General features: G+C 35.0%; 2 protein-coding genes across 4 annotated transcripts; both read left to right on the forward strand.

Annotated features, from left to right (window-relative positions):
* The first annotated feature begins 4663 nt into the window (after positions 1-4663).
* On the forward strand, positions 4664-9293 carry LOC100853532 (uncharacterized). The gene is made up of 5 exons (XM_003632141.4): positions 4664-5026; positions 5790-6019; positions 6268-6359; positions 6466-8263; positions 8412-9293. Exons 2-5 carry the CDS (start codon positions 5860-5862, stop codon positions 9095-9097), a joined length of 2736 nt encoding a protein of 911 aa, XP_003632189.2. The 5' UTR covers positions 4664-5026; positions 5790-5859; the 3' UTR covers positions 9098-9293.
* Positions 9294-9626: 333 nt separating this feature from the next.
* LOC100250212 (probable GTP-binding protein OBGM, mitochondrial) lies at positions 9627-14858 on the forward strand. 3 transcript variants are annotated; one of them, XM_010652717.3, is made up of 8 exons: positions 9636-9791; positions 10022-10100; positions 11718-11979; positions 12077-12237; positions 12347-12455; positions 12816-12898; positions 13021-13083; positions 13164-14858. In XM_010652717.3, the coding sequence occupies exons 4-8, from the start codon at positions 12103-12105 to the stop codon at positions 14379-14381; spliced, it is 1608 nt and encodes a 535-aa protein (XP_010651019.1). In that variant the 5' UTR covers positions 9636-9791; positions 10022-10100; positions 11718-11979; positions 12077-12102; the 3' UTR covers positions 14382-14858. The 3 variants fall into 3 exon arrangements, with proteins under 3 accessions (XP_019075853.1, XP_010651019.1, XP_010651020.1); XM_019220308.2 differs by lacking the exon at positions 10022-10100 and having other exon boundaries at positions 9627-9791; XM_010652718.3 differs by lacking the exons at positions 9636-9791; positions 10022-10100; positions 11718-11979 and having other exon boundaries at positions 12123-12237; positions 12812-12898.
* Positions 14859-15687: the final 829 nt, after the last annotated feature.

The following is a 15687-nucleotide window of genomic DNA, read 5'->3' on the forward strand; positions in this document are numbered from 1 at the left end:
TTTGTGAATGGTCTATTTAAAATGAAATAATTGATTAATTAAAGCTCAACATGACTAATTAATTAATTAGAATCCAAATAGGTTGAATTAAGTGATACAAGCTCAAAATAGGCTCAAATCACTTATGCCCAAAGGTAAACCTATTTAAACCTCTTTTAGGGTTTAGGGCTTAGAGCTTTTTTATTGTTCTATCATCCAAAGAAAAAAATATTAGTCTTCACCCATCTGAGAGGATTCTATCATCCTAAACTGCTTAGATCTAGGAAAAAGAGCCATCGAACGAAAGATCTTTTGGTTTTCAAAATCTACATTACCTTTTCACTTATTAGAATTTTAGGAACATTCATATCGTAGTTAGTTTTTCTAAACACATGGATCTATAGTTTTTAATGTATATGCTTTCGTTGCATAGATCTAGAGATTTTTAGTATAGTTTTGCATGCATCATAATGATCTAGGGCTTGTAATAGAGCAATCTAGATATTCCAACACTCATGACTTGGCTTTAGAATGAACACCCATTTTCAATTTTAGTTAAGATATTATAACCATTTCTAAAGACTTTCCATAAATCTAACCAGTAGATTTTAAAAACCAATTCATTTTTGTTTTCCAACACGTATAATCATTTTTGGAAAAAAAAAGTCTAAAAATTGAAAAACCTTTCATAAATAGCGAGTTAGGTTAATTAACTATTCCTATAAAGTGGTTCAATCTTAATCTTGAAGTCAAGCTCTTATACCAATTATTAGCATTTATTGCTAATTAACCTAAAATAACAAGATGAAAGGTGAATTAGATGATTATCACTTTTTAGAAATTTTATAATTATGTACTATCATGAATGCAATAGGCAAGTACAATTATAATATAAAAAAATTATAATGGAAAACACGATTGCATACAAAAGTAAATAGAGATGAATGATAGAAAAATGTAAACACAAACTTTTATAATGCTTCGACACAACCCATCATACATTCATTTTTCCTTGAGTTTCAACCTTGTTGAGGATTCCACTAACATAACTTTCAACCTAAGGCTTCAATATTTACACTTTGATTATGGTTCCAAGGAATGCCCTTGACAACAATAAGACATTTAAAGCCAAAGTTACAAGTTATTTCCCTTGAATTATGGTTTTAATGGACATTCTCAAAAGATACCTCACTTTTAAGTTTCCCAAAGTGATCCCACATTTAGCAATTTCTGACAAAGATTACAATTAAAGATAATAAGATCCTAATATAACTTTAGGCTCAAAAGGAATACAAGATAAAACTAGGGATTGAGGTGTACTTAGATGAAATGCAAATTTTGAAGCAAGGTGCTCCTTAAAAACACTCTATAAAGACTCAAATAATATTCAATAATGATTTTGAACTATATCTCATACAATATAATAAGCATGAGACCTTTAAATAGGAATTTAAGGTCAAAATTAGCTATTTGGCACAAGTTGGGGTTGGCTTATCAACCATCAATCCAATTGAACTAATTACAAGTCATTAGGTTTTTAATACACTGGCAAGTGACTGTTGGATTCAAAAAGCTTGTCTAGTTGAACGATCAGTTGAGGTTTCCACCTTAATCAATTAACAAGCTTATGCTAGCCTAAACTAGATCAATCGATGAACAGTAACCAAATTAATCGATTCGTTAAGTGAATAGTAACCAATTGAATCACTTTGGTCAAATGCACAAAAAATATAAAAAATTAATACACAAATTGCCTTTAACAACTCATATTATTCCACAAGAAAGCTTAAGATTAGAAAACCCTTTTCAATGATGGAATGCATGCCAAAACATGAGTTTTTATCTTTGAAACAATTAATCTCATTCTTTTATATATGTATGATAAAAATTATTAAAAAAATACATTAAAAAAAACTCTAGTTTTTTGAAACTTTTTCATCTTGAGCATAAAATCCTTGGGAAAATCCAGCTAGATAAACTCCTTGACATTTTGAAAGTCTTTCTAACTATGAATAACACTAATAAAAGGTGATTTTTAGTTAGAAATATTCTTTATTCATTTTTTAAAAGATTTAAGACCAATTTGTGCACTCATAATCTTATATAAAAATAACCTATAATGATCTTGATAAACCTTCTTCATTCTTTTTTATTTCCCCTTCTGCTCATATATCTTCTTCTTGAGAAGTTCAAGGAAACCTTAGCCTAATAAGATTATATTAATGGAAACAAAACCAAACATAGTTCAATAAAGTTTTTTTTTTATACACATGATGTCACATTTCAAGTCCCGGTCTATGGGCATAATAATTATGTTCACATCTTAAACCCAAAGTGAAAATAACTCAAACAATCGTCTTGTAACTCAAAAGTCACCAATTTGCAATGTATGCAAAGGATGTTAGCACATTGTTTTATTTATGGATTAATTGATTAAAATGATGAAAAATATCCCAAATTTGTAAAACTAACATCTCTTGTTTTTTAATTTAAAGAGTAACCCATTTTTGACATAAATACACTTCAACATTTTCATTACTTACATATGTATTTTAAAAGAAAAAGTTATTTTTGCCAAAAAAAGTGAGGGTATTCTTGTCTAAAATAGTTATTTTTTGGGTAAAAAAAAAGGGAGATTTGGTTTGCAATTTCATGTCTCGTTTGTTCATTTCATTGGATTTTTATTAACAAGGGTTTTAAGAAACAATTAGACCAAGATAATACTAAAAAATGACAAAAATATTATATTTTTTATTCTTCAATAGTTTTTTTCTTCCTATATGGTTTTTCTAGTAAGGTTTTAATGAGATACATGTTTGAGACCAATTTTTTACATTTTCTCCATATTTCTCTTTCTACTTTTCTTTCACTTTACATTTTATTTTATTTATAACAAATGCTTATTTTATTATCAAAATTTCAAGTTTAGTTAATTTAGATTTCAAAAAATTAATTTAATCATAGTAATTTTCTTTTCATGGTATTGATAAAAAAAAAATGGAGTGACTCCTAGGGCCTAGGAATTTGTCTTTCATATCACTCAATAGAGTACTTTCTTTTATGGTTTAAAAGACCAATTTTGTGTTTAATTCTCTTAAAAATGAGGGAAAATACGAAGAAAGAATTAAAAAATAAGTTTAAAGTTAATAAAATATTTTTATAATTAAAAGAAAAAAAGTAAAAAAAATAAAAATATATTTAAAATTAATAAATAATTTTTATATACATATTCAAACTAATTTCATTTATTTTATTATTATATATAACGTTTAAATAATTTGAAAATATATGTATTTTTAACCAATTTTTTATATATATATTAAATCAAACATATGAACATCATTTTCCTCAAATGCCCGTTTCAGACAATTTCTTATTTTTTAATTTTAACAAAAAGTTAAATCTAAAATATTTTTAAAAAGTAATATTAATATTACAAAATTTTTGTAAAGTATATAAAAAAAATTAGTACATAAAACTAAATAAAACTTATGTACAAAGTAACATTTTCCTAACTTTTTTATTAAATATTTTTTAAGTCATAAGCTATTTTAAGAAAAAATTAACCGGACATGCGGGGAAAATGTTATTAAATTTAAACAACATTAAAACGTAACACATTAAATCAAAAGAATTTGATGAGTTGAAACCAAATTTAAATAAAGACGAGTGGCTCCCAAGAGAGTAAAAGAACATTCTAGTAGCTTCATATTTTGACCATACCAAATACCCAAAACCCAAATAAGTCTAAGAGAGAGAAATTCTAAGTTCTGAGTTCTAGCCATGCATGCATCTTTACAATAGGGTTGTTGAAGGTCAAATAAAGAAGTTTGATTTCATGCTTGGACACTTGGACCTGGTTGTTGTGACTTGTGAGGAGGCTACCAGGTCAGTTTTGGGCTAACACATTTGTCCTCTATGGTCATTCCACCACCTTTCCGTAGAGAGGACTTTTGGGGTTTTCGCTTCAAACTATTTCACATTTGACTCTTTCCAATGAAGCTTGATTCAGTCAAGGCCATGCTCTAATATCAAAGCTTATAATATTGACATAGATTCAATATTCTAGGCCTGTCAATGTTCCCAGACATCATTTGATTGCTCTCCTACGTTGTAGTCAAAGAAACCCACACCCAAAATCAACATTGCCCTTCTCCTACTGCACCTTCGATGGCTATTGTTTATGAAAATTAATTCTTAATTCTTTTTGGTACAATGAAAAAATAAAAAATAAAAACTTGCATTATCATTACACATTTACTTCAAACAAAACTTTTGACTTTTAACATTTTTCTTTTTTGGGATTTTTATTATGTAGGAAAATATAAGGAAAAGATAATAAAAAGGGAAAATATAAATAAAATAAAATAAAATGGATTTAAAATTAATAAATTATTTTTATTTGATAATTCAAATCATTTTAAAATATATCTAAATTGAATTATTTTTCATTTCAAATTCGCCGAACACATCATAATTAAAGTCGAAGGAAAAAGAAAGAAAGTGAAAAAGGGTAGAGGTAAAACCAATTTCAATCATAAAACCCCTTCCTTCTGTTTAAAAATGAGAATCGAAGGATCAAATGACCACAATCATCTGTGTTTAGGAACAAATGTACTTTAAGGAAAAGATCCCCATCATTTCTTCTAGTAGTCCTTGTCGAGGTGTTGCCCACTTGTAATGGTAGTTGCTATGGTTGGTCATCTAATCCAATACCTGCATCTCCACCATTGTTTGGCTGCCGAGAAAGAGAGAGAAAGACCGAGACTGGTCGTCTCTAAAAGACAAAGACCAACGACCACCTTTTTATTCTTCTTCTTCTTATCGTGTACGTTTGAAGCAACAAATATTTTCCCCATACCTTCTACTGTTATTATTATGGTATAATAAAGCGTATTATTCAATATTCAATATTGTATATGCTTCTCTGTTTCTCATCTTTCTCGTTCAAAGCCCGCCACAACCCAGGCAACTCTCTCTCTCTCTCTCTCTAGTTGGACTTCGGAGCTTCCTAAGGCTCTGCTGAGTTCGATTCTCTGCTCAAAAGGTATTGAATTTATTCTGTTGTTCTCTTCTCTTTCTGGTTCTCTCTCTCTCTTAAGTTTTTGTCACTGTCGAGGTAACCCAGGAAAAGAAAACCAGCTCGTGAATTTTAATACGGCTTTTGGAGTTTTCTTTTTCTTTTTCTAGGAAAAAATAGCACCCTGAAGGCCAGAGATTTGAGAGTTGAAGTTTTCAATTTTTGTGGGTTTACTTCCCTTTCTCTGCAGCCAAACACAGCATGGGTTTTTTTTTTAATTGAGTTTTTATAAAAGTTCTATATCTTTTGATGGATTAGAGGTGTTAATTCTTCGATCTATAGTTGATGCATCACTTTGATTTGCGTCTTTTGAAAAGGCGGCAATTCCTTTTATGGCTCTCTGTATTCTTCTTTTGAAACTTCATTTGTTTCTGGTCAATGTTCTCTGTGAAATTCTTAAGATGTCATTATGTATTTGTCGCAAATAAGAAACATGCCTCAATACTGGAAAAAGGGCATAAAAAACAGAAGTTAAAGTAATGAAAGGAAAATTGATGAGCTTTTTAGATATGGGTATTATTGGATATTGATCCTGCAATCCTGGTCAATTGTTATGATTCAATTTTGTTTCAAATTCCGGGTTTTTTCCCATGATATTTGTTTCAATTATTGGGATCATGTATGGGATTTGAGAAGCTTTTAAGACAGGTTGTAGGTGATTTTGAATATTGTTGTTTCGGCTATTGGATTTTCTGTCTTTTCTCATTTCTTTTGTCGGGTTTTTGAGTAGATAGTGGCTGCAATTCAATCCATTATCACTCCGAGTAGGTTTGGAGGACCAGCTGTGGTTGTGGAAATAAATGGGAAAGCCATTGAGGCGCCAAGACAGTGATGTTGGGGTTGAGGAGAATCATCCAGGCTGCATATGGGGCATATTTCATATTCTTGACTACCACCATTGGCATACCGTCAAGAAGATCCTTCCACACAAATGGCACCGTGGCAGAAGACATGCTAGATGTAAGCATCTTAATTTTCCTCAACCCCATATTTGGTTCTGCTCCACTTTTCCCACAAATATGGACATTTCTGTGAAAGCAATGTGGAATTTTGCATATATAGCTGTTTTGAAAACAACTTTTATGATATTTGGATTTGGTAAATGTGAAGTAGATGGGGTTTTTAAGCACTTCTCCATGGCAGTTTTCGATAGAAACTCCAGCCTAATTCTTCTACTTAAATGCCTGTTTTTTTTCTTCCTTTTATAGGTGATAAAAATCTACGAGAACATTTGATTGACAGTGGCACTGGCACTGGCAAAGCACAAGACTGCATGGATGATGAAGCAGACCAGTCTGTTGTAAGTTCATAACATGGAACTGCATCTGCTTTAATGAATGAAAAAATGTTTGGTTTGTTCACAACAGAATGTAAAGTGACATTATGTTACCTTTGATATACATCAGGTGAAACAGAGTACTACAGAAACTAACCAAGCGAACAAAAGGTCTGGCAAAGCCCGCGGTAAAGAGACAGGGAAGAAAGGGGGTCCAATACATCGTGTTTTGCGCTTCCCTGGACAACCTCGGTTGTGGCAAACTGTTTCAATCCATCATCTAGAACCTTCAGATCCTCGGCTTGGTGAAAGAAGCACTGCTGCTGCTGTATTGCCGGATCCACCTATTCTAAAAGCCTCCGAGGAGCTAGCTGCCGGGAATTTTGTGGACTACTTGGGGCATACCCGGGATGCTAAGAAGCATGGGATATTTCATAAGAGAAGTGAGAAAGCAAGGAAAGCTTCAGTGTATCAGAATATCATGGATTCTGACCAGCTCAACAGAGATATTTCAGGTCATCAGCTAAAGGAATGTGTGGATGTCTTGGAGCTATTACGCATAAACAAGGAGTTATTTGTGAAGATTCTACAAGACCCAGATGTCGGCATTGCAAATCGTTTTCATAGCCTGCAGACCTCCAATTCCCAAATAAAATTAACCAAATCAGGGTCATTTCCTACAGCTGATTTGGCCCGCCGGAGAAATTTCAAGCCTAGTAAATTCGAACACAAGCAGAATGAAATTTGGTCCTTCCCAAAGAGAGAAAAACTGCTTCCTAGTGCTCAAGCACCAAAGTTGGTAGCATCCAAGTCTTCAAAGGATGTCCGTGTGGCTGATGATTTTATAGGCAGTGCTCCAGAACAAGAAAAAAGTTTGGTGAAGAACCAAGAGGATGTAAATCATTTGGCAGATACTAAGCAGAGAACAGAAAATGCTACCGAAGAGAGCACAAAGGTGAGTAACCTCCTCGTCCATGGAAGCTTGTCCACAGATGAGAACGAGGTGGCTGAATGGAGAAGGGAGAGTACAATAGGCCAAGATGGTGTAGACAAGCCCAGGGATGACAGTGCAACTGATATCCCTGGCTATGAACACAGCAAGGGTGGAGTCTACAGCAGAAGAACATCTTTTCCAAATGACTCATTGGACAGATATGCTCAGTTGTTTGAGCATGGTTTCAGGAGAGAGGGCAGGTGGCATCACTCTAAGAGCTTAAAAGTGACAAATGAGAATGATTTTCCATCAGGGGGGCATGGTCGGAAAACAGCCAGAAGGAATCTGTCTCTGCCTGAGTTCAATTTTTATTGTGCACAACCAAATGAGTTGTCTTCTGATGCCCTTTGTTCAGGGAAACCAAGTAGGACTTCTTTGGATAGCACTACAAATATCACAAGAGAGAGTCACAATGAACCAAAACCTGTAGACTTTCCTTCAAGTACAGAGGAATGTGTAGCATTAGAAGCTGTTATAGGCACTGAATTTCAAAAAGACTTGGTAGATGAAAGTGACAGTTATAATCCAAGTATTGAGTATCCGGCTGGGTCTTCAGTAGATTTAGATTACCAGAATGGGTTTAGTGAGAATGCAGATGAGCTACATATGGAGAAGAGCTATGGACAGGAAAATATTTTACTCACAGATGCTGTTGCTGCAGAGACTGAAGATAGCAAAAAGATTGTACAAGGAAGTGATAGTGGTCCAAGTGTTGAATGCCCCGCTGGATTAATGGTAGGCATAAATGATGACGGTGGGCTTAGTGAGGACATGTTTGAGCCAATAATGACGGAAAACAGCCTTAGCCAAGAACAGGAGGTGGATCTTGAGAAGAATTCCAACACCGAGCTTGCACAACCAAGTCCAGATTCTGTTCTTGAGTCCTGTTTCCAAGATGTCATAACTACCCCAGCAAAGTCGACATTTTCAGAAGGTAATCATCATAGACTTCTTTCCAATGTGCTGAAATTCCACTAATTTTCTAGCTTTACTATTTCATTCTTGAAAAACGTTTTTCTTGTTTGGACAACCCCTTTTTCAATATGGTTAGAAAATTGAATGTTTAAATTAAATTGTATCAGGCACAGAGTTGAAACCAAGGCGCATTGATTTTGACGAGTCGGATACTTTGATCAACTCAGAGGGCAGGTCCAGCACAGATGAATTGTCACACGTTTATGTCACAATAAACCATGAGAAAGTTAAAAATGGAAACAAGGGTGCCTACAATCACTTCCTGGATGATGAACCGGTTAAAAAGGATGAAGCAGAGTTCAATTATGTGAGGGACGTCCTTGAGCTATCAGGCTTCACTGGGAAGGAGTACCTAGAAGCATGGCACTTGTTAGACCAGCCATTGAGCCCCTCAGTGTTCGAGGAAATGGAGGCCTGCTTGCCCCACGAAAACCAATGCTCCAAGGAGGAGGTCGGTCCAAGCTGTGATCACCAGCTTCTGTTTGACTTGGTTAACCAGGCGTTGCTCGAGATCTATCAAAGATCATTCACCTACTGCCCAAGAGCATTGTCATACAGCTGCCGTGTCCATCCAATGCCTGTAGGCCATCATGTTGTTGAGGCGGTCTGGGCAAATATTCGCTGGCGCCTGAGCTCGGGACAGGAGAAGGAGCTGACACTGAACGATGTTGTGGCTGGAGATTTGGCAAAGGATGATGGTTGGATGAATCTCCAGTCGGAAACAGAGTGTTTGGCATTGGAGATGGAGGATATGATTTTCCATGAACTCTTGGATGAAATGCTTTGTTGTTGAAGATTATTGAGACTAGAGAAAGGAGCTTCTTGGCCAGCCTTGTACATGAAATTTTGTTTCTGGTCAATTTCCATGAAGAAATATTGTCCATTGGAATTTGTAGATAGGGTTTGAGATAGGAGGGTGTCTTTTGTTGTGGATTGTATTCCAAAAAATTTGTGTTTTACATTTAACACAATCTGACTTCTTTTTTGAATTTCTTTGGCCCATTGATCTTCTTGCAGTGCTTATGCTTGGGGTTTTGTAATGTAAATACAATATTTTATATACTTATGGTTTCTGTCTTACTATTATAATTAACATTAAAATAATAATTTTAATGCTTATTATTAAAATTGAATTTTTTTTATATATTTAAAATCGATGGTTCAAATTATAATATTGGAAATTAAAATATTAATTTTTTAAATAAAAATAATATAAATTTGATATAAAATAATCTAATGATTTTGAGAATGAGGTGAGTCCAATTAAATAATCTCTTAATTGCAACTTGTAAGAGTACTTACAGCCCAATAGTTGAACAATTGGGCAGCCCAGGCTCAGCCCACTATCAGGATCACCTGACTGAACTCATGTCGGGCACACTGCTCTAGGGTTTGCTGACAGCAGAAGAAGGCCCGATCTTTGTATACACAAAACATTCAATCATTCCTTTTCCAAACGCTGCGTTTCGGACCTTCCGTTGATCAAGGTACTGTTCCAATCTCAATTCCCAGTTCAATCAGTCAACTTCTAAATTAGATACAATCGTTTGGCTGCTGAGAAAATTATGAGAAATGAAATAAAATTTTGAATCGTAAACTTTTCACCATCTAGGGTAGGAGAATACAGAAAATTGTACTTTGCTGAAGCCCCTATGATTCTTTTGCTCTGCTGGTCTGAATTATTTTGAATTTTTTTTTTTTTTGGTTTTTTTGGCAGCAAAGTAAGTGAGACGGATAGCATGGTAATCAAAATGTGGTTTTCTTTTATTTGTGTTCCTTGCTCACCCAAACTGAAGGTGTGATTTCACTGAGTGCTTTATAAAATTTTGGGTGGGGGGGTGGGTGTGGAAGTTTTGGATTCTAGTGTTTCTTTTTGAACAGCTGTGGAACTAATGCCAGTTTGGATTACAGTTCAGACTGAAATTTTTGTAAGATAAACGGTCTTTGCTATTTGGGAATGTTTTTTCTTACATGAAAAAAGTGATTAAAATTTTGAGTTGTAAACGGTGATTCAAGAATGTAGAAAAATGCCACTTCACTTGAAATTCACACTTCTAATGGCCTTTTTCTTTTTGTCTTTTTTGGAAGCAAAAGATGAGATATAACATAGGAATGAAATATTGTTTTCTTTTATTGCTCTGTTTTCTTGGAAACCAAAGTTTCTCGTTGAATGCCTTTAACCTGTCAATGCTATTGTTGAAAATTTTGAATTCTTGGATTGCATCATGGAATACATGGAAAGTGCCAAAGGATTATTGGGGTACCATTTTCCTCATAGTGCTAAAAACTTTTTAAATTATAGGATAACCGTGGATAATTTCTCACCTGGATGAGGAAATATTGGAACAAATTGACTAATTCTGGAAAGGAGTTTGAGAAAGAGAGGAATTGGCATAAGGTGTCATCTGTAATGACTGATATAGTTGGTTCAGTTTGTAAGTAGGTTTCTGTTCTTAAATCACATTAATCAAAGAAGGCCACTGATTTGGGCATTCATTTCTTATGAAGTGGATGATGTTGCAAAGGCAATCTTCCTTTACAATTTCTTATGTATTTAGCTTATGAAAACAGAAAATTCTTTGGCAGTTTTTACAATTAATATTATATGAGTGTATATCATCCTCTTGTGACTTGTGAGGCCTATATTGGACTCCTTTGAAAATCCAACCAAGTTGCTCAACCTGCCCAAAGTGTTGTCAATATCAAATTTTGCAAAATGGTCATCTTGGTAATTAATTCATATTGCCTTCTTCTACCCTTCTCTATTGGTTTTCTATCTTTTAAGTTCTTTTGCGCCATTTAGGTGCTCAGAAAATTGAGCAAAAGAAAGCCAAGGAGAAAAAAAGTTATATCTCTGAGTTCTCATTGAGAAGGCAAAAGCCTTCATTTTTTGGAACATAATACAAATATTTTGCTTAGTCATAGAAATGTGGTTTTCATTTTTTTGTAAAGAAAAGGAATTTAAGATTAGGATGCAGTATTTTTCATTTTATTTTATTTTATTTTATTTTTCTTCAGTTTTCTTAGCAACCAAACAGTTGTTGGTTTTTCATTTGTCACTGAGATATATAGTTGTGGCCCCTGTATTGATGGATTCGTTATTTAGCTGATTTCAATGTCAAGTTTACTTATGTGGATGTATATATATGTATAAAACACCATAATTTCTGTGAAAAAATGACTGAACTGAAACCACCATGTAACTTGTAGTAATCTCAAAATAAAAGGAAACAAAATTTCTGAAACAAAATTCAAAATGTTGTTGGCAAATGTTTGAAGGGAAGACAAGGATTAAATTGGTGAGATGCATCATTTACATCTTAGTATGCTGGTGGTTTTTCATGAAGAGTAATTGTCTAATCTGCATTCCACTAAAGAACTCTTCTTTATCATTAATGGGAATTACATTGCAGTGAATTGAAGGTTAATGAATATAATGGAAGCAGCATACTGAGGAATATGGAAGGTGCAAGGCCAGTTAAAAGTAAATAGCTTGTGTTGAGGAGTTCAAATCATCCATCCATATGGTGACATTAGATGAAATACTGAAGTGCTATTTTCTGCACTAAGCACTTCTGCATTTTGTGAGTGCCCAGTGCCATTAATTCGCATATCTTCAAGACACCTCCAACATTAGCCTGGCATCAACAGATAATAAATTAGCATCTGGAGGAGGTATAGGAAAAGTTCCTTTTTTTTTCTTTTTCCTTTTTTGAATGTTGCAACATACATGACCTAGTTGTTGATGCTGGTGTCTAAATAAATATATAAGATCTCAAGGATTAAAAGAAGAGAAAGATGTGGTTGCGCTGTGCCAAACCCCTTCAGTACTTGGAAGTCTTGAGAAAATCCTCCAGATCACCATGTCATCTTCCATTCCTTTGCCCTTATTCTGATACTCCTTACAAGAAGTCAAAGAGTGCCCCTTTACAGGTTTCTGACCTCACTTCCACACAATTTTGTATATAGAATATTCTTAATCTTTATTATATATTTACATCTTCTTGATTTTGTGTTGTGATTTTTGGGACTTTGTTTACAGGAAAGAAAAATGATTGATAGATTTAGGTTATATGCAAAAGGAGGTGAGGGCGGCAGCGGTTGTTCCAGTTTCCACCGTAGCCGACATGATCGCCATGGCAGACCTGATGGTGGGTTCTCTTTTCTAGTCGAAGTCTTTATAATCATTATTTAATCAAATTATAATATTTCTTGGCAGTTCAGGTTACTTATGATATTAGTTCATTTAATCATTAGTATGTTTTCCTCCTTTTTAATAGGCTGTTATGATCTTTCCATTTGACCGGTGACTAATATCTGCTACTTTCTTAATCTAATGCCCTATACTTTGGTTTCCTTTATTGATTGAAACTTATTCAAACAAATCTCAAACGTTTCCATTCATGAAATAATTGCACATTCTAGTCATTTTCTTAGTTTGGAGTGACAATTTGGAATTAATGGTTTTTATACATTGCCATGTTTTTCATCTATATGTGGAATCAAGGAAGGTGGGGATGGTGGAAGAGGGGGAGATGTGATTCTAGAATGCTCTGCCACAGTTTGGGACTTCAGCAATCTACAACATCATGTTGTATGTACCATTGCCATCTTCTCCTTCGTTATCTTTTGGTTTTGTGTCCAAATTTTTCAGAACAATATAGATCTTGATGGCTAGCATTTAGAGAATTGAGTAATGGTGACGCTGTACTGCAGAATGCAAAGAGGGGAGGACATGGAAGTTCGAAGAATAAGATAGGAACCCGAGGGGCAGATAAGGTTACAATAAATAAGATGTTGGATGTCACTTCTGTTAAATGATAATTTCATAGTTTATTGAGAAGCTTATTTTCTGGCAGGTAGTTCGAGTGCCTGTTGGCACTGTAGTTCATCTTGTAGAAGGTGAAATTCCTTCTCAAGTTGAAAACCGATCTTCAGCAGCATTGGATCCCTGGGAGATTCCAGGCTCACTTGATGTTGATCTATCTGAATCTCACCAGAAACCTGCCTCTGTGAACCCCAGCACAGTGGAAGTAGCAGAAACAGTATATATTGTTGATGGCTCATCAACTATTGAACAAACTGTGGAAGAATCAGTCGGAAAGAGGCAAGCTACTCAAGTTTCATCATCTGTGTCTCTTCCTCAATCTTCTCCTTCCAATAACAAATCCAGAATTCTCAATGAAGATTTTCTATCCTATAAGGGAGAAGGGGGGAGTGACCCTGAAATTGTGGAGACTGATGATGGTATGTCCGAACCAGAGTTGGAAGAACAAAGAGAGCAAAAGGAACAAATACAATACAATGTTGCTGAATTAACAGAAGAAGGCCAACGTATAATTGTTGCTTGTGGAGGGGAGGGTGGTGTAGGCAATATCTCTTCATCCAAAAATTCTAGGGACCACAAACTTACAAAACTTGGGGCTGAAGTATCCGATGATGATCAATCCTCTCTTGGCATTGGGTCTCCTGGTTCGGAGGCTATTCTTGTATTGGAACTCAAGAGTATTGCTGATGTGGGTCTTGTGGGATTCCCAAATGCTGGTAAAAGTACCCTTCTAGGGGCTATGTCAAGAGCTAAGCCAACAGTAGGCCACTATGCCTTCACAACTTTGAGGCCAAATATTGGGAATCTAAAGTATGATGATTTATCAATCACAGTGGCTGACATTCCAGGTCTTATAAAGGGTGCCCATGAGAATCGTGGACTTGGACACGCTTTCCTGCGGCACATAGAACGCACTAAAGTTATAGCTTATGTGGTAGATTTGGCTGCTGCATTAGATGGTAGGAAAGGAATTCCACCATGGGAACAGCTGAAAGATTTGATTTTAGAGCTAGAGTACTATCGAGAGGGTTTATCAAATCGACCCTCCTTAGTAGTGGCAAACAAAATCGATGAGGCAGGGACTGAAGAATTTTATGAAGAATTGAAAAGAAGGGTGCAAGGTGTTCCAATCTTTCCTGTATGTGCAGTGCTGGAGGAGGGAATACCAGAGCTAAAAGCTGGCCTCAGAATGCTTGTGAATGGTGCAGAATCATATGGGCTGAGTTTGGACAGAATTTTGCTTGACTAGGTTGTTCCTGACACAAATTCTTTGCTAGTAATGAGGGTTCCCCACCCCACACATTTCATTGGAAAATATGTGCTGCAAACAACTAGGTAATCAGCTGGGACATTGAGTCCCAGATGCATTGCAGGTAGTCTTCAGAGCCAGAGAGATTTTGAGCTTAGTATATTTTTGGTAGCTGTCACTAATCTCTTAAACCGATGATGAATCAAGGCTCCTGTTTGCTGGTTTTTTTCTCACCAGTTGACCGATTAGGCCAATATTATTGTTTTGCTGTCTGTCAACGGACTGTAGATGGAAGAAATGCTGAAAATTGTTTTTGTTTTACAAGCCTAATAACAGGATAGCCTAAACTGCTGGTTGAACCCAGTTTTCTAAAGATACAATGTGTTCATACTCTGTTGTCTGGCTTGTTTGTGATGCTTCTTATATGCCAGTACAATACATATAATCACCCACCTCCTGCAAAGGATTACAATTTCAGCTTCTTATCAGCTAATATATTATCAATGTCTTATTTCAAACTACAAATATAATTGTAGTTCCAGAACACTCCACTTGGCCACAACCTGGGATCTGTAAATTCTACTAGAAGTTTCTTTTGTGGTTCTTAAGCTTTCATTGTGTGATTTCTTGCACTGTGAACTTACTCATTACAAGATGTTTAACGAGTCGAACTACCAAGAATTTTGATACATCTCCTTCAGGCATAGCTGGCAATCAAAAGATTGTTTTGTGTAAATCAGCGATGTTTGCACAATAAGTAATTCAATTAATGTATGAAACTGGATAGGAGTCACAACTGTGTTTAGCAGAAAGCTCCAAAAGTAACTTCGAAGGCTCAAAACTGGTAATCTCTGCATTCCAACTTTGCTAAACTTTAAATAATGGTTACGCATGGTAGATGTTCCAGTAGTTTAGACACTTGTGCATGTATTATAACAGAGAGAAATCAAGGATGCCTCAAGGGAGTCGCAAGAAAATTGTGTACACCATGTATATGTTGGTTTTTGGCTCACCTAAGAGTTTGCTTTAGAGGTGACGATGGTTAGTTCGTTTACCAGAGAATGTTTTGACTTTTGGAAGTTGGAAGAAGATAAGTAACCTCTGCCAAGGTAGAGATTTGTTGGTTTTTGGTTCAATTAAAAGGTTGATGTATTTTAGGAATCCTTGTACCACAGTGATTAGTCAAAGGGGTATGAGAATCATTTTAACTAGAGTTGTTAAAATGGTTTTAGTCGATCCATGTGATTTTAGCCAATCTCAATGTCTTCGTCCAATTTGAAAATGAGTGGATTAATAGTCGTAGCGA

The sequence above is a fragment of the Vitis vinifera genome, chromosome 6, assembly GCF_030704535.1.
Source record: "Vitis vinifera cultivar Pinot Noir 40024 chromosome 6, ASM3070453v1".
Lineage (NCBI taxonomy): Eukaryota > Viridiplantae > Streptophyta > Magnoliopsida > Vitales > Vitaceae > Vitis > Vitis vinifera.

Bases quoted from the DNA above. Each gene is read 5' to 3' on its own strand.
- LOC100853532 (XM_003632141.4), top strand. From the start codon at position 5,860: ATGGGAAAGCCATTGAGGCGCCAAGACAGTGATGTTGGGGTTGAGGAG. The intron at 6,020-6,267 runs GTAAGCATCTTA...TTCCTTTTATAG, and splicing joins TGGCAGAAGACATGCTAGAT to GTGATAAAAATCTACGAGAA. The intron at 6,360-6,465 runs GTAAGTTCATAA...GATATACATCAG, and splicing joins ATGAAGCAGACCAGTCTGTT to GTGAAACAGAGTACTACAGA.
- LOC100250212 (XM_019220308.2), top strand. From the start codon at position 12,103: ATGTGGTTGCGCTGTGCCAAACCCCTTCAGTACTTGGAAGTCTTGAGA. The intron at 12,238-12,346 runs GTTTCTGACCTC...CTTTGTTTACAG, and splicing joins CAAAGAGTGCCCCTTTACAG to GAAAGAAAAATGATTGATAG. The intron at 12,899-13,020 runs GTATGTACCATT...GCTGTACTGCAG, and splicing joins GCAATCTACAACATCATGTT to AATGCAAAGAGGGGAGGACA.